The sequence below is a fragment of the Ovis aries genome, chromosome 1 (assembly GCF_016772045.2).
Source record: "Ovis aries strain OAR_USU_Benz2616 breed Rambouillet chromosome 1, ARS-UI_Ramb_v3.0, whole genome shotgun sequence".
Taxonomy (NCBI): Eukaryota; Metazoa; Chordata; class Mammalia; order Artiodactyla; family Bovidae; genus Ovis; species Ovis aries.
Window position 1 is genome coordinate 41,492,831 of NC_056054.1, and position 24,253 is coordinate 41,517,083.

Sequence of the window (24,253 nt, forward strand, 5' to 3'; positions counted from 1 at the left end):
CAATATTCATGATGGATGGAAATGGGAATTTTGGATCATAGATGCAATTTAATTTTTTATACCATCATTGAAATTTGGTAACATTAATTGGGGTCCTAGAACAGCTGTGATAGGTTTATGGAAGTTGCTAAATAGCACTGAAGGTGGAATTAAAATATTTCAGTTTGAGCCTGAACAGGTACCCTGAAAACACTTAATTGAGTTAAACATTTTTCATCCATACTGGCCCTTTACAATTGTCTGTAGACTTTCTATGGTTCATTTTAGAGAGAGTAAGCAGAGACATTACTTTGCCAACAAAGGTCCGTCTAGTCAAGGCTATGGTTTTTCCAGTGGTCATGTATGGATGTGAGAGTTGGACTGTGAAGAAAGCTGAGCACTGAAGAATTGATGCTTTTGAACTGTGGTGTTGGAGAAGACTCTTGAGAGTCCCTTGGACTGCAAAGAGATCCAACCAGTCCATCCTAAAGGAGATCAGTCCTGGGTGTTCATTGGAAGGATTGATGCTGAAGCTGAAACTCCAATACTTTGGCCACCTCATGCGAAGAGTTGACTCATTGGAAAAGACCCTGATGCTGGGAGGGAATGGGGGTAGGAGGAGAAGGGAACGACAGAGGATGAGATGGCTTGATGGCATCACCAACTCTATGGACATGAGTTTGGGTGAACTCTGGGAGTTGGTGATGGACAGGGAGGCCTGGTGTGCTGCGATTCATGGGGTCACAAAGAGTCAGACATGACTGAGCGACTGAACTGAACTGAAATGAACTGAAAAATTCCTTCACCCTTTCTAAATCTTCCCTGATCACATCATCACTTTGGTACAATGATAACTCAGAGATGCAAACCCTCAGATGCTGAGAGAGCTCACAATATCAAATTGTTCATTATTTAAATATATGGCTTGAATTTTTCATTTGAATATAGGACTTCTTTGTTCTATCCCTCTTATTTAAAATGGAACCCCAAATGGATGAAAAACAAAGCAATTTATATACTGTCTTATGGCATTTTAAACTATAAAAATTTAATCAGTGTACTAGTTACTTTTTTTAGAATAGGAAAAATAATTCAGCCCTTAAAAAATTTTCCACTTAGACACTTTTTATTGGAGAGAAACTCACTAATAATCCCATTAAGACATATATGAGTGGAAACATGGGAATTGTTTGTTACTTTCTTGTTCTATTATTGTCAGGAATTAACATTCATCCAAACAAATTGTATAATAAGAATTGTTTCTTTTTTTTCTTGTCAGCATCTGTATTGATTTCAAGTTTGTGTTCTATTAGCAAATTAGAAAGAACACATTTTATAGTAGAAATTGGTTTTAAGTGGCTGTTTGGGAGAGATGTTTTACTCAAGAGTAGAATTCAGCCTAGCTACTTTGCAATCTGATGACTATTAAAGGATGCCATTATCTCTCTGTTACTTATAATTCTCTCAGGTTTAGCTAATGATTTAAGTTCATATTTATTTTTAATACTTTTCAATTTTTATTTCAAAATCTTTGATGCTTATTGCTTCACTAAACAAACGGATTTTTCCCTCCCCAAAATGGCTACATCTAAATGTTGGGTGCTTATAGTTTTAAGAAGTTTTACACAGAATGTCTTTTTGGATTACATATATCTTTTTGATCAACATTTTTTGCTCTCTATTATTTGTATCCCATTACAACGGTTTTGGGGAGGAAGCGCATTTGTCTCTTCCAAACAGTCAAATCCCAAATCATACCTAATTGGGCACAGTAGCCCTGAATTTCTGAAAGTTTGATGAGGATCAGTAGATATAAACTCCATCTCCTTTTGCTGTCAATCTTTCCCAGTATCAGTCTTCTCCAGTGAGTCAGCTCTTTCTATAAGGTGGCCAAAGTATTGGAGCTTCAGCATCAGTCCTTCCAATGAATATTCAGGATTGTACTTTGTGAATTAGTAAAATTTCCAAAGAATTAGAGGATTGACAGAGAAATTGCCGACTTCCAACTCTCTCAACTGAGACCATTAAGAAACAAAAGAAATGCTCAGGACTTCCCAGTGGGTAGCCCATTGGTTAAGAATTTGCTTTCCAAAGCAGGGTACATAGGTTGGATCCCTGGTTGGGGAACTAAGATCCCAAGGCCAAGGGGCAGCTAACCAACCCTACACTGGGAAACTACTGATGAATCCCACGCACCACACCTAGAGAGAAGCCTGCTCCTTACAATGAAGATTCCTTAAGCAGCAACTAAGACCTGATGTAGCCAAAATAAACTTATATAAAAAAATAAATGCTCATGTCCCATTACATTGTTATCTCAAAAATGGACGTTTTTACATCTGAAAGAATGATGAATAGGTCTTCTGTTGAAAAAGAAATGGGGACTGTAATCCCAAACAGAGGATCAAGAACCATCCAGATATCCCACATTCTCCAAGGAGAGCTGTGTATAAAAGTGCTCAGGCAACTCCCTCTGAGAGGGAACCAGGTGGGTCCTGACATCAGTCGTCACTCCAGCAGCCTCCCAATCATCAGAAGGAACATACCTCAACATAATAAAAGCTATATATGACAAACCCACAGCAAACATTATCCTCAATGGTGAAAAATTGAAAGCATTTCCGCTAAAGTCAGGAACAAGACAAGGGTGCCCACTTTCACCGCTACTATTCAACATAGTTTTGGAAGTTTTGGCCACAGCAATCAGAGCAGAAAAAGAAATAAAAGGAATCCAAATTGGAAAAGAAGAAGTAAAACTTTCACTGTTTGCAGATGACATGATCCTCTACATAGAAAACCCTAAAGACTCCACCAGAAAATTACTAGAGCAATCAATGAATATAGTAAAGTTGCAGGATATAAAATCAACACACAGAAATCCCTTGCATTCCTATACACTAATAATGAGAAAGTAGAAAAAGAAATTAAGGAAACAATTTCATTCATCATTGCAACGAAAAGAATAAAATACTTAGGAATATATCTACCTAAAGAAACTAAAGACCTACACATAGAAAACTATAAAACACTGGTGAAAGAAATCAAAGAGGACACTAATAGATGGAGAAATATACCATGTTCATGGATCAGAAGAATCAATATAGTGAAAATGAGTATACTACCCAAAGCGATTTACAAATTCAACGCAATCCCTATTAAGCTACCAGCCATATTTTTCACAGAACTAGAACAAATAATTTCAAGATTTGTATGGAAATACAAAAAACCTCGAATAGCCAAAGCAATCTTGAGAAAGAAGAATGGAACTGGAGGAATCAACTTGCCTGACTTCAGGCTCTACTACAAAGCCACAGTCATCAAGACAGTATGGTACTGGCACAAAGACAGACATATAGATCAATGGAACAAAATAGAAAGCCCAGAGATAAATCCACACACATATGGACACCTTATCTTTGACAAAGGAGGCAAGAATATACAATGGAGTAAAGACAATCTCTTTAACAAGTGGTGCTTGGAAAACTGGTCAACCACTGTAAAAGAATGAAACTAGATCACTTTCTAACACCATACACAAAAATAAACTCAAAACGGATTAAAGATCTAAATGTAAGACCAGAAACTATAAAACTCCTAGAGGAGAATATAGGCAAAACACTCTCTGACATAAATCACAGCAGGATCCTCTATGATCCACCTCCCAGAATACTGGAAATAAAAGCAAAAATAAACAAATGGGATCTAATTAAAATTAAAAGCTTCTGCACAACAAAGGAAACTATAAGCAAAGTGAAAAGACAGCCTTCTGAATGGGAGAAAATAATAGCAAATGAAGCAACTGACAAACAACTAATCTCAAAAATATACAAGCAACTTATGCAGCTCAAGTCCAGACAAATGAACGACCCAATCAAAAAATGGGCCAAAGAATTAAATAGACATTTCTCCAAAGAAGACATACGGATGGCTAACAAACACATGAAAAGATGCTCAAAATCACTCATTATTAGAGAAATGCAAATCAAAACCACAATGAGGTACCACTTCACACGAGCCAGAATGGCTGCGATCCAAAAATCTGCAAGCAATAAATGCTGGAGAGGGTGTGGAGAAAAGGGAACCTTCCTACACTGTTGGTGGGAATGCAAACTAGTACAGCCACTTTGGAGAACAGTGTGGAGACTCCTTAAAAAATTGCAAATAGAACTACCTTATGACCCAGCAATCCCACTTCTGGGCATACACACCGAGGAAACCAGAATTGAAAGAGACACATGTACCCCAATGTTCATCGCAGCACTGTTTATAATAGCCAGGACATGGAAACAACCTAGATGTCCATCAGCAGATGAATGGATAAGAAATCTGTGGTACATATACACAATGGAGTATTACTCAGCTGTTAAAAAGAATACATTTGAATCAGTTCTGATGAGATGGATGAAACTGGAGCCAATTATACAGAGTGAAGTAAGCCAGAAAGAAAAACACCAATACAGTATACTAACACATATATATGGAATTTAGAAAGATGGCAATGACGACCCTGTATGCAAGACAGGAAAAAAGACACAGATGTGTATAACGGACTTTTGGACTCAGAGGGAGAGGGCGAGGGTGGGATGATTTGGGAGAATGGCATAGTAACATGTATACTATCTTGTAAGAATCAAATCGCCAGTCTATGTCCGACGCAGGATACAGCATGCTTGGGGCTGGTGCACGGTGATGACCCAGAGAGATGTTATGGGAAGGGAGATGGGAGGGGGGGGTTCATATTTGGGAACACATGTACACCTGTGGTGGATTCATGTCAGTGTATGGCAAAACCAATACGGTATTGTAAAGTAAAATAAAGTAAAAAAAAATAAAATAAAAAACTGCCTCTGGCCGAGGGGAGGATGGAATGTGAAGGGGTGCTGGAGAAGTGAATTACTGACCTACTGAAGAACAACTTCTAGAGATGTGGGATATTTTCAATGAAAAGAAGGTCAGCTTCTGTAGCTCTTAGGAAAACAAAAGTGATTTAATACAAGAAACTACGTTAAGTATGAATGATGCAAATGAAAGCAGACGAGGGAGCTAATCCGAAGATTAGTGAAGCAGCTACCGTTCCAAGTGCAGAGGGAGAAAGGGATGGTGTTATTATGAGGGTTTAGTGGTGCAAAGGAGGGGTCACCACCATAGGAGCTGGAATCACCAAGGTGTCACTCTGAAGCTAGTGAGCAGACATCTGATGTGTATTGTGTAGCTGCTTTGGGGTATGCCAGGATGGAGAGCCAGTGTTGCCTGTGCTACTGAAATAGGGAGAGAGTTCCTTCTCTCTAATTTTATTCTTCCATTTTCCCTTCATGATTCCTGTTGTCAACATCTAAAGGAAGCCAGCCAGGGAGAGAGTTTGTGAAATGCAATTTGCAATGTCTCAGCCTGCACATCACACAGCAGAGTTTAGAATGGTTGGCTTGGATCTGGAAGACGTTGATAAACAACTGAGACAGTATCTCATTTCTCCATTGATCATCTATGCAGAAGACATCCTGAACCATTTTTTTAAATTAATGAATTTATTTATTTGGCTGTATTGAGTCTTAGTTGTGGCATGTGGGATCTTTCATTGTGGTACATTGACTCTCAAGTTGTACTTAGTTGTGGAATCTTGGTTCCCTGACCAGGGATCAAACCAGCATTCCTTGCATTGGAAGGTAGATTCTTAAACACTGGCCCCTTTCTGATCTGTTCTTTATGTCTCTTGAGCTAGGGAGGAGAAATGGAGAAAGATATCAGGGCAGAGAGAAGAGATAGCAAAGCATCTTAACCTTCATTACTTGGGTTAACAAGAATGCTTGAACTTATTCTGGATAAATGCACTGTGGCTTGAGCCATCTCGTTTTTACTTCAATCACAAGAATAGACTTGCTCAAGGGGACCCTACCAACAAGAGTTTCAATGTGTACCAATGAGAATGGCAGCTGAGGAGAGGAGAAAATTTATTTATTTTTTTTTTCCCAGTGAAAGCTCCTGCTTATCCCTAAGAAGAGAGCCACCATTTGGACACCTGCCTTGGAGAAGGCATCAATATCTAGTCTCTTTTTGTTAGAGAAGCAGTGGCACTCAACAGAGGACTGCAATTAAATGCCCAGTTATATAACAGGGCTTTCTTTTTTTTTTATTAACTCTTCCACTCTGCTGTAGTGTGGAAGCATGTAGAACCTAAAGAAGAGAGGGGAGAGTAGGAATAAAAGAATAGACTATTCCCTCTTCCCAATCTAAGTCCTACACACTGGCCACTGAGTAGCTCCACAGCTCCTGAACACTGAACTGAGAAAAGGGAAGGAGATGTGGTGTAAAGCCTTTAGTTATAAGTTATGTACTCAATTTGAACTGTTGTTAAGGAAGAGGATATAGATTTAACATTGCAGATGGAAAGCAGTTATTGGAGAAAAATGAAAACGTGTATAAAATGTTCCATAGATCAATTACACAAAAAACAAAATTAAACTCCTTTGAATATTGTCTCAGAATAAAGAGAAATCTTTAAACTGAAAATGATAACTTTATTCAAAACTCAAAGCACTACACTTTTTTTCATTTCCTCAAGGTTTGGTCATTTCATATATGGTTTATACCCATAAAGTAGGATTTTAGAATGACTACCATTATTTATTGAGATTTCTACCAATCAAGAATTACTACTGGTAACTGAAAACTGCTGAAGGAGAAATTTACATGATAGCTGTATCAGTTGGTGTCTTCTCCCTTGTTTTAGATTTTATATCTCTGTAGAAAAGAAGGAAATAACGTGATTATATGATGAATCCTATAGTCTTAGAAAAATAACAGAATGTTGTGAAAGATTAATATGTTTAAAAGCACCACTTAAGTGGTGAAAGATAAAACTACAGGAAAACTATTTATACATGCCAATATGGAATTTATTGTCATCATACTTGCTCATAACTTTAGAAATTCTTAGAAATACTTTGTTTTAATGAAGCATATGGCATTCTGTGTATTGAGAAGCAAATTTTGCTAATAGAAGAATAGTTTCAGATTAGGAGAACTTGACTTCTCTCTGTTTACATTTGCCTTACATTTGAGGCCTTATAAAATGTCAGTATCTTTTAAAAATTACTCTTTTTTGTCCTAACATGATTAGGGAGCATGATTCTAAAAACTGATCAACTTAAGTTGTAGTCCAACATCAGAAAAAGAAATAAAAATCACTTTTCTACCTTGAAAAGATGTGAATAAGTCCCCAATCAATTGCATAGTGATTGGTGAAGAGGCTTGGCTTAGAAATAGTGTCTTAGTCTGAAACAACAGAGCATGTGACTCTATGAGTATTTCATTACTGCTCTGAGCCTTTATTCCCTCACCTATCATAATAGTTGTGCCCACCTCATTTGGTTGGTGGCTCTAATGAGAAACAGTTGGACTCCTATATGTGTAGTGCATAAACCGGCACAAGATGAAGTCTGTATCCATGTTAGTCCAAAGGATAGGCAACTGACACTCAGTTCAGTTCAGTTCAGTTGCTCAATCGTGTCCAACTCTTTCAACCCCATGGACTGCAGCACGCCAGGCTTCCCTGTCCATCACCAACTTCCGGAGCTTACTCAAACTCATATCCATTGGGCCAGTGAGGCCATCCAACCATCTCATACTCTGTCGTCCCCTTCTCCTCCCGCCTTCAATCTTTCCCAGCATCAGGGTCTTTCCCAGTGAGTCAGTTCTTCGCATCAGGTGGCCAAAGTATTGGAGTTTCAGCTTCAACATCAGTCCTTCCAATGAATATTCAGGAATAATTTCCTTTAGGATGGACTTGTTGGATCTCCTTCCTGTCCAAAGGACTCTCAGGAATCTTCTCCAACACCACAGTTCAAAAGCATCAATTCTTCGCTGCTCAGCTTTCTTTATAGTCTCAACTCTCACATTCGTACATGACTCCTGGAAAAACCATAGCTTTGACTAGATGGATCTGTGTTGGCAAAGTAATGTCTCTGCTTTTGAATATGCTGTCTAGGTTGGTCATAGCTTTTCTTCCAAGGAGTAAGCGTCTTTTAATTTCATGGCTGCAGTCACCATCTGCAGTGATTTTGGAGCCCCAAAAAATAAAGTCTGACACTGTTTCTACTGTTTCCCCATCTATTTGCCATGAAGTGATGGGACCAGATGCCATGATCTTAGTTTTCTGAATGTTGAGCTTTAAACCAACTTTTTCACTCTCCCTCTTTCACTTTCATCAAGAGGCTCTTTAGTTCTTCTTCGCTTTCTGCAGTAAGTGTGATGTCATCTGCATATCTGAGGTTTTTGATATTTCTCCAGGCAATCTTGATTCCAGCTTGTGCTTCATCCAGCCCAGCATTTCTTGTGATGTACTCTGCGTTTAAGTTAAACAGGGTGACAATATACAGCCTTGACTTACTCCTTTCCCTGTTTGGAACCAGTCTGTTGTTCCATGTCAGGTTCTAACTGTTGCTTCTTGACCTGCATTCAGATTTCTCGGGAGGCAGGTCAGGTGATCTGGTATTCCCATCTCTTGAAGAATTTTCCACAGTTTGTTGCAATCAGCAATAACATGGCACTTATAATCTCTATTTTTCTATTTTATAATATATCTAATATATAATGTAATGCTAAGTTATATTGTATGTTATCAATATTATGGGCTTCCTTGGTGGCTCATACAGTAAAGAATCTGCCTGTAATGCAGGAGACCTGGATTTGATCCCTGGGTTGGGAAGATCCCCTGGACGAAGGCATGTAACTTGCTCCAGTATTCTTGCCTGGAGAATCCCCTTGGATGGATAGAGGAGCCTGGCGGGCTACAGTCCATGAGGTCACAAAGAGTCAGACGTGACTGAGCAACTAAGCATAGCACATTAATATTATATAGCAATAGTATAATACAGTAATATAACAGTGTAGTATTAAACATAACATTTGTGATTTCCCAAACAGAACTACTATTGCCACCCATGAGTGATGACATAGAACTATTTCTGCCTTACTTGAAATTTTGCCTGCTGACCTTCTTTTCTAAAAGCCATAAAACCATTCTAAAACTCCAACTAGATTTTACTTACTCATTCTCTAATGGTTGTTTATTGAGACCCTTCTTTGTGTCAGCCACTGTACTATGCACTGAGGGGGTATATTTTAAACTAGCCCTCTGGCTTGGTAAAGTTTTGGACAAATCTGTTTTCAGTCAGGGTCTCTATAGGAAATAGATTGCACTCCCACAGGGAATGAAAGAAAATTTAATGGAGGTCCTATTTACAATGGAGTAGGAAATGACAACCTACTCCAGTATTCTTGCTTGGGAATCCCATGGACAGAGGAGCCTGGCGGGCTACGGTCCATAGGGTTCCCAAGAGTCGGATACTACTGAAACAACTTTGCATGCACGCACTATTTACAAAAGGTGTGGACAGGGTTGAGGATGGCCCAAAGGGATAACCAAGCACTATAAAATAGCAACAGTGGAAAGCTGCCATCAGCTTTATGTTTGAAAGGTGAAGTGGAAGCTGTAGTTAATGGAAGTTAGGGAAACCTGTCTCCTTAGAGATGGGTGATTATAGGGGCTGTGATCTATAGAAAGGGCTTTCATTACTATTGCACCCTGGCCAGTAGAGAGGACCTTTTCTTTCCTCCTGCCTTCCTGCTGTACTTCTCAGGAGTCAGACAGCTGGAGAGCCCATGGACTCAGTCTGTAAGGACCAGCCTCCTATGACACAGCCAAGATGGAGAAGGTATTAGAGTGGATCTCAAGGAGACAAATGTAAACTACCTAGAAAATGATCTCTTCTTCCCTCCTTTATCTTATTTCTTGTAACAAGTGCTGGTTTTTATTTCTGAATGTAAAAGTCATATACTTTATATGTAGGACATTTGAAAAACTGCCTTGTGACTTTTGTAACTTGAGATCTTGCTTTTTCCTAGCCAGCACATGTTCCCTGTTGAAGGCACATGAATCTGTCCAGTCAGCTTTCACAATCAGAGTGTTATAAAACATAAGTTTATTTTCATGGCTAAGACCTCACAAAAATACTCTTGCATGCCCCAAATCTACTGATGTTACCCTGGAACATGTTGTCTTTCTGCCTGTCATAAACTTCCTTAGCATGGCATTTTCTCGCATAGTCACAGTCTTAGGACATTAGATGCCTTCCCATATTTTTGCACAACATATTTTTTCCACTATCTTTGCTAAACAAATTCTACTCATTATTTAAGGCTAAAAGAAAATCTCATTTATTTCCCAGAAACCCAAAGATTTTAATATTTAATTATATCCTTTGGTTCACTCATTTTACAAATATTTTTGAGAACCTATTAAGTGCATATTTAATATATGTAAGTCTTTCTTGCCTGACTAGACCTAAAATTCTTAAGAGTCGTATTTGCATTGAGCTTCATTTGGGTCCTATCATAGCTTTGCTCACTTCTAAGAAAATATAGCTAAGGTCTTACCTTCATTTCTGCTGGTGAAGCTTGATCACAGTTCCTTCCTGCTGAAGATAGCCTCAGAATTTCTATTCCAGTTGTGCTGTTTTATCCTATTTTTAAGTGTATTTCCTGCCAAGCAAAATGGATCACTTTTTTGGCTTGGAAAAGAGTATCACAAAAATTTGGAAAATATGGAAAAGAAAGAAAAATATCTGTGCCTCTTATATAATATTCCCTGTTACAGCGTTACACAGCTTCTTTAATATTTTTCTATGCTTATATTTTTGAGAATTATAATCATTGGGTATGTCTGATTTTATATCCTATATATAAAACTTCCACCTTGAATCTTGCTTTTTCTTTTAACATAGGGGTATAAACATTTTTTTTTTCAGGTTCTGCCTCAGAGAGGCACTCAAGATTGACTATAACAGAGATAAAATATTTCTGTTATTTGTTGACCTTTGCTAGGTTTCAAGCAGGTTTTGAGTAAGAGCTCTAAATTTCTGCTTGTTCCTCTTTGGTCAGTGTTAGAAAAGCTCAATAATTGTAATCATTCCTTGGTGTTGATGGGGAAATTCTTTTCCTTGTCATATTGAATTGAACACCTGAAAAGCCTGTGGGGTTCTCTCCCTAGAAGACTTGCATAGGTGAAGTTTCTCCCTCCCCCACTCTCTTATCTACTCTGTCAGTTTTGCTGCCAACTTCTGCATAATATAGTCAAATTATGTGTGAGAAATTCAACCCTGGTTTCCTGGGTGATGGTACAATGCCACTACTTAGTATTCCTAGTCACATAGCTACAGTTCCATCACTCTGTTAATCTATATATATCTTCATGTTCGAGAAGCAGACATTTCAAATCCAGCATGTATTAAGGGTTTTAAATGTACAAAGTAAGAAAACATAGGAGCTTCTGGATCTCAGCGTTGATGAAGGTGTTTTTTTATTACTAAAAATTATATTTATTTTTTAAACTTTTTTCTTATAGAAAATCTTAAACACACAAAAGTGGGAGGTTTTTGATATTAAGATTTGAGAATCCACTGTCTGGACCAATATTTTTTGATTCAATGATTTCTGCAGTGTATCTTTTCCAGTTCAATTCTGCAAAGTCAAAACTCTTCATATTCTTTTTTAGACTATTGTATGTCTGAACTTTAAATTTTGGCCTGTTTTAATAGCCTGAGTTCTCATATTTATAAACCAGTGACTCTTTTTCCTCTAGAGTTTGTACAAGTAGGGTGCACCCTTAAATTTTGGAAATGTTATTGAGGTTCTTTGTTTCTGAAGTGAATTCTAGTGATCTACGCAAAACAAATGTCATGAACTGCAGTGTCTGCTTCAGAATGGCCAAGTTTGTGTGATTTAAACCAGGAAATTCTCGCTCTTTCTGCCTCTTGGTTGGTAAAGTCTCTGTGATGAGTATTTGCATATGTACATATAAGAAGTTTAACTAATGGTAAAATTGAAATTAAGATTTTTCTGGTCACGCATATTTTTTGTATTGGTTTAGTTTTCTTTTTTATTGACAATAGCATCAGTGGATCATGGAGAAGGAAATGGCAGCCCACTCCAGTATTCCTGTCTGGAGAATCCTATGGACTGAGAAGCCTGGTGGGCCACAGTCCATAGGGTCTCAAAGAGTTAGACGCGACTGAAGTGACTTAGCATGCCTGCATGCATGCATCAATGGATCATATACCTTAAATTCTAAATCTGCTATGTTTTAACTGTGTTGGTGGTTTAGTCACTAAGTCATGTCCAACTCTTGCAATCCCATGGACTGTAGCCCGCCAGGCTCCTCTGTCCATGGGATTTTCCAGGTAAGAATACTAAAGTTGGTTGCCATTTCTTTTCTAGTTTTAGATGTGTTACTTTGGCCAAATCAATTTTCTGATCCCATATTCTCTCATTATTAAAAAAAAGATGAAAACCATTTCACAGATTGTTATGGAGATCAAATGAAATATTGCTTGGGAAGATAATTCATAAGTATAAAGCCTTTCACTAAAACCTAGTATTTCTATAGTCTTAAAGATCATTGATAATTTGGGAGCCTAATTATTACCTGCTGTTCCTTTTCTCTCCCTTTAGATAGCTTTGTCTTGGACTTTTGCATGTTGTGAACCTCTTTTCTCACAGCTCAGCTTTAGTTAGCTTGGTAAATTGTGATATTTGTTTATCCACATGCATTGTATACCTTCAGATGTTAGTGCAGAGAATATTTGTATTTAACGAAGGATACCGAGCTGTTCTTTTTGTGCGTGTCTTTTTTCCCTGTAGGTCTTAAAAATTGACAGCAAAGCTGCCCTGAATAACAGACGTCCCAAGAGGGACTGTTTTTCACCTCTACAATGAAGAAAAGCAGGAGTGTGATGACAGTGACGGCTGATGATGTAAGTTCCAAAAGTCATAGAATTGCCGATTCTACCCACTCTTTGTCTGCCTAATGAAGAAGGCACTCCATAATTCTGTTCTAAGGGCCGGTAAGGTTGTTTAGAAGTACCACTCTGTCACTAGGTATTTCTATGACACTGGGCATTACCAGCCCTTGGACCCAGAACTCTGCAGGGTAGACAGCAGGCATACCACACTCGTTGCGGCTTGGAAATAGGCTCAGTTTGAGCTTTGTGGTTTTTATTTACAAAATACCAGTCTGGAAATTTTTCTTTTCCCCATTTCTTGATGACTTTCTTGTACATTTTTATCCATGTATAGCTAGTCCTTGAGTCACCTCTTGAGGTGGGGTCTTTGACAGCTGTTTGTATTAAGAAGAAATTTGTGAGGTATATATCTTCTAGGACTTAACTGCTCAGTGTGGGCCTCAGACCAGCAGGGCTAGCATCACTTGTGGATTTATTAGAAATACAAAATCTCAGAACCATACCTTAGACCTATAGATCAAACTTTGTATTAACAAGTTCCCAGGGAGACCAGATATGTACATTATATTTGAGAAGCCCTGCTCTGGGTCCTTTGAAGAAGTGAAGAAGTCTATAGACATTATTTTCAGTAGCTTTGCATCTTGGTCGGCTGAGATTATCTTTTTTGCTTTCAACTGATCAATCCTCCATTTGTGTCTCTTAAACCCTGGAATTTTCCCATAGTACTATTTGTATAAAGTATGCTCCAGATTCTGTTTCTTTGGGAGAGCAAAACTAAGCAATACAGTCTGTCTGTAAAGGATGATCAATTTTTTTTCTTTTCATTCTATCATTGCAGTGATTATCCTAATCCTCTCTGAGGTAATGGTTGACACAATCAAAAGACAGGGAAGTTTTTTCAGAAGAATGTGCAGGAAAGAAGTGCATGTTTGAAGAATACAAACCCCACCTAGAGTGGATTGTTTTTACCTAGATTTGCACTGTCCAACATGGTAGCCATTAGCCACATGTGACTCTGAAGCGCTAGTGTGAATGGGAAGGTGCTGTAAATGTGAAATACATTTTGGATCTTGAATTCATAACAGTACAGATAGAAAAGAGTATAAAATATGTCATTAGTAATTTTTGATATAGATTACATATTGAAATGTCAATATTTTGGACAATCTAGGCTAAGTAAAATATGTTATTAAAGGTAATTTCATATTTCTTTTTTAATGTGATTACTAGAATATTTAAAACTATACATTTAGCTCCCATTTGTGGCTTGTTCTTTATTTCTAGTAAACAGTAATAATCTAAAACTTTTTACCATGTACCTCAACTTTTTGAATATAGTACAGAAGATCATATCAGATGTTACACACAGTATCTCTTCCCTAACAATGAAAGCAACTTGGCAGATACTATGTTTTATATGCCACACTCTGAAGATTTACCCTTAAGTCAAGGATGTTTTATTATATTCTTAGTTATTTCAGCTCAGCAAACAGTAACTCAGTGATTTAAATGTTCACTTGATATTATTTAGCCCCTCTTATGCACCAAACACTGGTTAGTTCTAGGGATTAGCGTTCTTGTCCCTTTGAAGTTTATATTACAGAGGGGAGGGCATAAATAAATCAATAAATTATAAAATAATTCCAGCTATAATAAGAGCTGTACAGAAAAATGAAGCCAGTCAGGGGGCGGGGAAAGAATAACTGGATGATGACTGTAAGTGTTTATAGAAGGATGACATGAAGAGATGACATGTGGACAGTGAAGACATATGAACGTTGAAGGAATGAACTCTGAGAAGGTCTGGGGGAGGAGTATTTCTGGCAAAGGGAACAGTGTGATTTCCAGAAGTAACATTCAAATTAATGTTTTATTCCCCTACAGATCTTTGATCTGATAAATGATACAGTCAACCAATATCATGCTGGTTAAAATAGGAAAAGAAATCCAGGATCACAAATTCAGTAGTTTAGAATTGACAGAATTAGATTTTGCCTTTGAGGGTGTTAGCAAATTGGGGACAGTAATTATGAGTATGAATTAGAGTTTGAGATAATCATATTGATAATGCAACACGGGTTAATGAAGTGTTTGTAAAACAATGTTAATGTTTTCAACATTTAACTTAATTTCTAAAAGCCTATTCCATTATGTTCTTTTGTGGGAATGCATTTTCACATTAATTGAAGTCTTTAGAAAAAATTCTTAAAACTCAAAGAGTGACTCCAAATCTCTATTTCAAGTATGTTCACAAGTCAGTATGGGAGATATTTTTGTGGTAGGTGGTGACTTTGTAACCTTTCAAATAAGTATTGTATAAGTACCCATTTAGTTTATTCACTGCACTTATACCTGGTTGATACTATTTACTTTCCTAAAAGAGGAAAAAATATCCAATAGCTTTATTATAAGACCATTGTGATTTGTGGTTTAACTAAGTGACATTCTCATTTTGTTCTTTTGTACAGTATTTCTTGTATAAGTGGTAAAATATTTGCTGAAGACTTTGGCTTCCAGATAATTGGTACTTTCTTTATGTGTATATTTGGAACAAACTGATATATAAAAGTTCTTTTAGTTTGTTCTTGAATCTCTTTAGGAAGACTTTGTCTCTTCTAAGACTTTCTTTCTCCTCTAGTCTTTTGAGAAAGAAACTTACATATGCTATGTTTTCTTCTCAGCTCTTATTTCTAACACACACACGCACACACACACGTGAGTAAGTGCCAGGCCATGGTAGATTTAATATAATCAGTTACTAAACCAGTTTGCTTGTTTAAACCAAGGGTGGTCTAATCCCAATTACTAAACAGTTAAATCCTGGGCACATTCCAGAATATTTCAAACTCTGGAGAATTCTAGATTGTTTGGTCTTCTTCCTGCTACTGAATTGTGGTTCTACTGAATTTTAAATAAGTGGTATTTGAAAACCTTAAGTCAAACAGAAAAAATATGATGACATCCCATTTCCAGGTGGAGAGAATTGGGCCCCTGAAAATTGTCAGGCCTATGCATGCCCAGATTTTCATCATGAAAATGTGGCTTTGTATAGATGAGATAAGCATAAATAATTAGAATATAAGTCCTGCTGCTTTTTGCTGTTGTACCCTCTCAAATTAGGACTATATAAGATTCTAATATGTGTGCTACAAATATTTGTTGAATGATCCCAGCTAGGCCCTTAAACTTGAGTTAATTCTTATATGAGCTAGTATAGGGATGGGTAGAGGAGTGCTGGGTGGTTTTGTTTGTTTGTTTAAAGGCAGTCTAGTTCCAGGCTCTCCTAAGTCTATTTTGAAGGGCAGTAGGAAGTACCTGTCTTTTTAAGGGCTACTGAATGACTTCCAGGTGAGAGATCTTGGTCTTGTGTTAGGACTTCAATTATTGCTTAAGATACAAGAGGAGAGTGACAGACAGAACTTTTAAACTCCCAGTGGCTATCAGTGGCTATTTGCATTGCCACAACATTTGCTGTCTAGCTCAGAGGTTAAAGGGTCTGCCTGCAATGCGGGAGACCCGGGTTCAATCCCTGGGTCGGGAAGATCCCCTGGAGAAGGAAATGGCAACCCACTCCAGTATTCTTGCCTGGAGAATCCCATGGATGGAGGAGCCTGGTGGGCTACAGTCCATGGGGTCACAGAGTCAGACAGGACTGAGTGACTTCACTTTCACTTTCACTTTCAAGTATGAGTGGTTAACCAGGCAGAGGCTCTTTTGGGTCTTCTATTCTCCACAGTACCAGGAACCAGAGTCACCAAGAGATATAGGAAGAATGAATAACTCTTATTGTTGGTTATAATTCAATGCCCTTATCTTCTCACAAGTATTTCATTTCATGGCAGCCTTAGGGCGCATATTAAACATATGGCAGTTCAATTCAGGACCAGATAAAGTATATTCTTTTTTTTTCCTGAACTCTTATATATTTAACCCCCTCCCCCTACTGACTCCTAAACCCCCTCAACTCTGAGGAGAACTTTTATGAGAATAGGAAAAGTCAGGTACCCAGTCACCCACAATTATGATTATCTTCCTGGTCTGAGATAGAAAATATTTTTTCTTCACAACATTGAGCAAGAAATGTTATACTTTACCTAGTATAGCTTATTTCCATGTTGCGGAATGATAACATCAATATCCAAAATATATTTTCAGTGACTAGCTTTCATTTTAGCAAGTTAAAAAAGAGAAAGAAAAAAAAAAGAATAATTTAAAAAAGAGAAGATATCCACAGTCCTAAAGATCACCATGACTATGCAACTGGTATGTTTAAAATTTGAGCATTAGCCCCATGCCTGTATGTCTTCTCTTAAGCTTTTGATGTCAGTGTTAGGTTCTGATTGTGAGATACTGAATAAGGACTTTATGAGTGACAGCTTGATCATTTAGTTTCTTATTTTACTACATTGTGCATCATTTTAAACATTTGAATCTCATTTTCTTTTTCCTCTTTTTTCTTCCCCTGTGGTTCCTCTAGAATGTTAAAGATTATTTTGAATGTAGCTTGAGTAAATCCTACAGTTCTTCTAGTAACACACTTGGGATCGACCTCTGGAGGGGGAGAAGGTGCTGTTCAGGAAACTTGCAGTTGCCACCACTGTCTCAAAGACAGAGCGGAAGGGCAAGGACACCTGAGGGAGATGGCATTTCCAGACCAACCACGCTTCCTCTGATGACACTGCCAAGCATTGCTATTACAACTGTAACCCAGGAGTGGTGAGTAGACCCCAGTGTAAATGTCAGCTGGAAGTTTTATTTTCCGGTTACTCCAGATACAATTTTCTTGTTACTAAAATGTTAGTTATCTGTGGAATAACTAAGGCTTTTGACATTTTGAGAATTTGTTTCCCTTTGGATAGCAAAATAAAATCTTTTAAACAGTGGAGATACTGTCTACTTCTCAAGATTGGGAGGAGCCTGTTGAAGAAGGAATAAGATGCATTTTTATTAATGGCTAGGAAAGCAAAATTACTGCCTATGATCCTTTTTTCTTTTTTTAACTTCAGTGAATGTTGACATGTTTAATTTAGAAAAGAACAATCATATAGGAGTACCTAAAGGAAATACATATATATGAAATATATAAATTGTCTGTTATATATATGAATGACAAGAGATATTCTTACTGCTATACTCAAAATATAATTATTCTTAGTTTCTTTTCACTATAATCCCACTTTAATAATTTCAGTTTATGATTAGATAGTAAAGAAAACACTTTTGTAAATCAAAAGAGAAATGAAAATTGTACAATGGGAGATGCTTGGACTTTTTGCAGAATCTATGTTTGTGAAAGAGACTATTTTAATCTAGTGTTGAAACATTAATCAAGTACATATAATTTATGACTGTGGTTAAAATTGTGCCATGATATTTCTTCAAATATGTGTTTTTATCACATATTTAGGATTTAGCAGTTTCTCTGATTTTTCTTTTTCCTTTTCATAATCCAAATAAATATTTTTCCAAGAATAGCCTGCTTATATAACATAGAGTCCTGTTCAAATGAAAAATACTTTCTGTATATTTTATATAATTTTAAATTATAATAATATGGAGCTTTTAAAATGACTTTTAAAGTCATTTTTTAAGGAAAAGAACTAAACATTAAATCACTGTGCAGTATCATTGCCGTAAATCCTTAAAATCTGTGAGCTTTATTGTGTGCCACTTTCCATGACCGTATACTGAGCTGTGCAGTGCTGATGAGTAGTTGAGTATGTGCTCACTGGGTGATGCAGGAAAGCTTTTAGCTGATGGTTATCAAATGCAGTAAGAATTAGATCCCTGAGACTTCAGGTATCACAGTTACTAGCACGAAATGGTTCACCAAGCAATCTGTATATATGATAGAGAAGCATGTAAAACATTATAAGGGGAATGGGTTAAAATTTTGAAAAGCAGTAACTGGCATCTTCTCCTTAGCTGAATTAACATTACAATAATCATAACCAATCACTGAGAACTCATATGGGCGTGTGGCTCCCACATCGCTTACTCAGTCACATAGCCTATGTGATCAGTCTTGGTTTGCTTCTATATTATGACAGATTTGGAATCTAAAATATAAATCTACACGGATTTATATTTCAACAAATTGGCACCAGTGCGGTAGTACCAGTTGTTACAATATTGAAATACTTCCTGATGTTGGTAAATACATGCTTTCCCGGGCTCTATGATTGTCCTTATTACTATCCCAGACTCTTCCCCAGAAGGAAATTCTTCACAAACCAACAGCAAAGAGGTGATCAGTTGATGACTAGTATAGCAGGAGCCCAGTTTCGTTGGGCATTGGTGCTTTCTCTGTTAGAATAACTGTCCGGATAAAATGTACCTTGCAGTGTTGCAGTTCATTTTACCCAAAGACCCTTTGGGAGTTATGGAATTGTTCTTTTCTTAGAAGTATTGAATCCAGACTCTGGCGTGTTGGGCATGCTTCTTTACCTCTCTAAGTTGAATGTGTTCATCAGTACATACAAAGAGGGTAATTGTACTCAATCTCATGGGCTATTGTAAAGATTAGATATGGTAATCTCTATAAAATGCCTAGTTTAGTAAAAAGCACATGTTAGGCAGCCAACAAACATTAGTTTCTCTTCTCTTGATCATTATCCATTAAAGCCTTTTGAACATGAGAAACCATGTTTCAAGTATCAGTAGTCTCAGGCTGAGCATCAGTAGTTTAGAATGAGACGGAGGATTTACCCATTATCCAGCTGGTCATGCAGTCAGCCAGCACCACATATGAGTAATTAACTTATGTCTTTTTTTTCCCAGTCACCTGGATACTTTTTTTTTCTTTTTTTAAATTTTTACCTGGATACTTTTTCAAGTGTGAGAGTATTCAGTCATTGACTCCAAATTTATTTTTAAGTATAAGCAACTAAAAGCATTTCAATGCATCCCTTAGAAATATTTCTTTTGGAATACTGATAGTTAGAGACTGGAGGAATTGCTGGCAGAGGAATTTACATGGAAAGACCATTTGATTAGAAGTGAGAAAGTAGGGTTCAGATATCATCAGGGCTATCACTTGATGAAAGGTCCTAGAGATAAGGAATGCAGCCTACAACCCTGTGTGGGAAAGAATTATACTCACCACTTAGAGTGCAGAGAATGTGGAATCAATCTACAAGCCTAGATGATGGGTCAGTAAACTTTTCTTGCCAGTTAGTAAATATATTTGGCTTTGTGGGCTTTATAGTCTCTGTTGTGACTGTTCAGCATCACCAGTGTAGTATGAACGTGGCCACAGACAGTGCATAAATGAATGTAGCTGGTGTCCAGTAAAAGTTTATTTACATAAACAGGCAGGAAGCTAGATTTTGCCTGCCAGTCAATTTGATGAATTCTGTTCTAGACTAGCAAAAATCCCCAAGATATGATGCCCTCTCTGATAATTGCTTTGACAGCTGTAACTGGGTGAAACTGACCTTGAGTTCCTGGTTGGTGTTCTAAATGTGTCAAAGATATGGGAATATATGCTATAGATCAAGTCTTTAAAGCTAGTGAAGGAATTTCAATGAGAACAAATAAAAATTACTATCCAGTGTACATAAAGTTAAATATTGGGTTGGCCAAAAAGTTCGTTTGGGTTTTTTCTATAAAGTGTTATGGAAAAACTTGTACAAACTTTTTCGCTAACCTAATAGAAAAGATTGCTATAAATTTAGCTTTTGTTCAGGGAGAGTACATTGGATAAAGGGAGTTGGCCATCATCACAAGCAAAAGGCCAGGAATAGAAGGAAAGTGATTTTGATTTACTGTGGAGAAAGGAAGAGTGAGGACCTGAGTCCAGTTGGGTGAACATCCATCTTGCTACTTTTTGGGTGAATTTCATCATGCCACAAAAATTCAAATGAATAAACAGAGATAAACAGAGATGATACAACTTTTCAGAGTTGTGGTGAGAGAGAAAATATTTTTGGTGTATGTAGTTTAGTAACTAGCACTTTAGTGGTTATTTTGATATTATCGTTATTTTATTGTTAAATATTGACTAAACAGCCAGCATTATGCATTTTTTTATTGCTGGGGATCCTGGGGGAATTTCACCACCTGCGTTATTGGAACCATCTTGGAAATATGATGAAAGAAGAATTCATATATGAAAGCAGGATGTTGCTTTTATTACTGATAAAGTTGATATTGGAATATGTACTCTATGTCTGTGGGCAAGTAGATGTCTAACACTGTACACCATAATTATACAGACTTACCACGCAGTAATAGGAAGTGCTAGGGCTGGGCAGGCAGATCTTGTCCTCAGAGAGAGACTCTGACTCTGTAAAGCTTGAACGTGAAAGAGTTGTGGAATCCTGCCCGGGTGAGGCAGCAGGAAGGAAGGACTGACTTGTGCACATCTGCTTTCTCCTCTGGAAAGACCAGTGCAGATTAAATTACTCCTTCTCCCCACGGAAGGCTGAGTGAGAAGGCAGAAGGTGGTTAGGAATGTCAAGACAGTGGCATTTGACCCTTGGAAGACACATCCCAAAGTGGAAAAGTACGTTCTTCCTGACATCCCCCAGCCTTTCCCCTTCTTTTCACATTTAGTCTGGGGTTACACTAGGGACGTGGCCAATGCCACATCTCTGGTGGTCTTTTTTTTTTTTTTTAAATAGTTCAAGGAGTTTACTGACCTACCAAATTTATTAGTGTCACCACAACCTAATTAGGAAAATAAGTCAATACTCAGCCTTGACTGTCTATAGTTAAATCTTTAATTTTAACTGTCCTCCATGAGGCCCTTAGAACTCTTTGACGCCTTCTAGGCCTTCCTTGTTTGCAATTGTTAATTATCTGTTTTTTAACCCCAAAATACACTAGCTCTCTGTTTGGGATCATTTACCTTTTTGCTTGAAGTAAGTCCTTTACAATTTACTGTCATTTTTCTGTTTGTTTCTCTGAAAATGTCCGTATTTTGTCTCATGCTTGACAGTGTTTTCTTTTTCATTATGTAGCAGTCTGTTTAATTCAACACTTTCCCCTTGCCTTTTGGTTTCCATTACTGTTGTTGGAAAAATGGCTCTAATTGTTTTACTGTGTAAATAAACTGCATTGGGGGTGGTGGACCCTTGATGGTGGACCCTCCATCTTTGATGTGTCTATGGGTGGATTTCCTTTTATTTATCCTACATGAGATTTCCTGGACTTCTTGAATATGTTGTTTGGTATCTTTTATCATTGGATCTGGAATATTCTTTGCCATTATTTCTTCAAATATTTTCTCTGTCAGCCTTGTGCTCCTCTGCTATTGGACTTTGTATTTTGGATCTATTGGAATGTATTTTGGATCTACTTCTTTATCTTCCATTTCTTTTAATGTCTTTCATGCATATATGCTTAAACGGTATTTGTCTTTCTGGGTTGTATTCTTGTAATTGCTTTTGGTCTGCTTCTGGTTTGCTAATTCTCTTTTCAACTATGTTTAATTTGCTGTTAAACCTACTATATTGCATATGTCAATTTTTATTATTATATTTTTTATTTTTAAAATTTGTATTTATTTAGCTTTTAAGTATGAGGTAATTTTATGTAGTTTTCTTTTCCCTACATGTATTAGTCAACTATTGTTGCATAACAAATAACCCCCAAATGTAATGGCTTAAAATAATAAGCATGTTTTATCTTCTGTTTTCTGTGGGCCAGGAATCTAGTTGTGATCTAGCTGGGTCCCTCTGGCTGGGTCTGTCACAAGGCCAGAGTCAAGTTACTAACCAGTAATACCATCATTTCAGTGGTTGACTGGGTGGAAGGGACAGCTTCCAAGCTCACTCACATGGTTTTTTGACAGGTTCATATCCTTGCTGCCTGTTGACTGAAAACATCAGTTTTTGCTATATGGACCTCTCTCTTGGGCTACTCATGACATGGCAGTTTGCTTTGTATGGAACAAGGGCTTTTGATAGAGAAAGACTGATAGAAAAAAAATTAGTGATATCACATCACTTTTGCACATTCTATTCATTAGATCTAGCCCATACAAGTAGGGGAGGAATTGTGCAAGGGCCTGAATATAAGGAGGTGGGCATCACTGAGGACTAAGTTGGAGGTTGCCTATCATATTGCTTCCCAGGTGGTGCTAGTGGTAGAGAACCTGCCTGCCAATGCAGGAGACGTAAGATACGCAGTTTTGATCCCTGGGGCAGGAAGATCCCCTGAAAGATGGCATAGCCCCACTCCATTCTTGCTTGGAGAATCCCATGGACAGAGGAGCGTGGCAGGCTACAGTCCATAGGGTCACAAAGAGTGGGACAGGACTGACGTGACTTAGCACACTCACATCATACTACAGATGTCTTGAAGCTTTTAAAAAGTTCTCTAAATATAGCAAAGAAAGGAGAATAGACAAATCCACTGTTAAGTTGTAGACTTCAACACTGCTGAAAACTAATAGACCAAACAAGGAGAAAATCATTAGAAATATATTTGACCTGAACAGCATTATCAATCAACTTTATTTAATTGAAGTTTTTAGAATACTTCATCCAATAACAACACAATATGTATTCTTCTCAAGATTGCATTGAATGCTCACTGAGACGCATCTATTCTGGGCTATAACCCATAGTTTAACAAATTTAAAATAATTAAATGGTCTGTGTTCTCAGACATAGTGGAATTAAATAAGAAATCAACAACAGAAACAGAAGTGGGAAATTCCAAATATTCAGAGACTAGAAATCCAACTGTAAATAATAGACCAAAATAGCCAAAGAGAAATCTCAAGAAAAAATTAAAAGTATTTCAAGCTAAGTGAAAATAAAAGTAATATTTAATATAATTTATAGAATGCAAAAAGCATTGCTTAAAAGGAAATTTATTTCTATACCTATATCTACCTATAGATCTGTTTCTATCTCTTCCTGTGTATATATTTGACAGGAACAGAGAACTAAATCAGTAAACCTTCTGTATAAGAAAACTATAAAGAAAAGGAACAATTTAAGACTCAAATAAGCAGAAGAAAAATAATAATTAAATTAGAGCAGAAATCAATGCAATTGAAGACAGGAAAATAATAGAGAAAATTAGTGCAGTCAGAAGATGGTGCTTTGTAAAAGTCAATAAACTTTTGATCAGGTTAGCCAAGAAAAAGAAGACCTAAATTACCACTTTTAGAAATGAAAGAGAGAACATTACTATTGATTCCCTGGAGATGAAAAAAATAATAAAGGAATACTGTGAGCGACTCTCCCACTTATTAGAAAATTTAGTTGAAATGGACTAAACCCTGTGCTGTGCGTGGGAAGTTGCTTCAGTCATGTCTGACTCTTTGCAACCCCGTGGACTGAAACACGCCAGGCTTCTCTGTTCATGGGATTCTTGAGGTAAGAATACTGGAGTGGGTTGCCATTTCCTCCTCCAGGGAATCTTCCTGATCCAGGGGTTGAACCTGAGTCTCTTACGTATCATGCATTGGCAAGCAGTTTCTTTACCACTAGCGCCACCTTGTAGGTGAATTGGTGAGTTGT

At 37.3% G+C, this 24,253-nt stretch overlaps 1 protein-coding gene across 2 annotated transcripts in view; it reads left to right on the forward strand.

The window, feature by feature from the left end:
• Positions 1–24,253, forward strand: part of PDE4B (phosphodiesterase 4B) — a 664,998-nt gene that overhangs the window by 114,223 nt on the left and 526,522 nt on the right. For both annotated transcript variants that reach the window (XM_042249316.1, XM_060410676.1), the window contains exons 2-3: positions 12,676–12,788; positions 17,254–17,492. In XM_042249316.1, coding sequence (XP_042105250.1) covers positions 12,747–12,788; positions 17,254–17,492 — 281 coding nt within the window. In that variant the 5' untranslated portion in view covers positions 12,676–12,746. The remainder of the gene's footprint in view (positions 1–12,675; positions 12,789–17,253; positions 17,493–24,253) is intronic.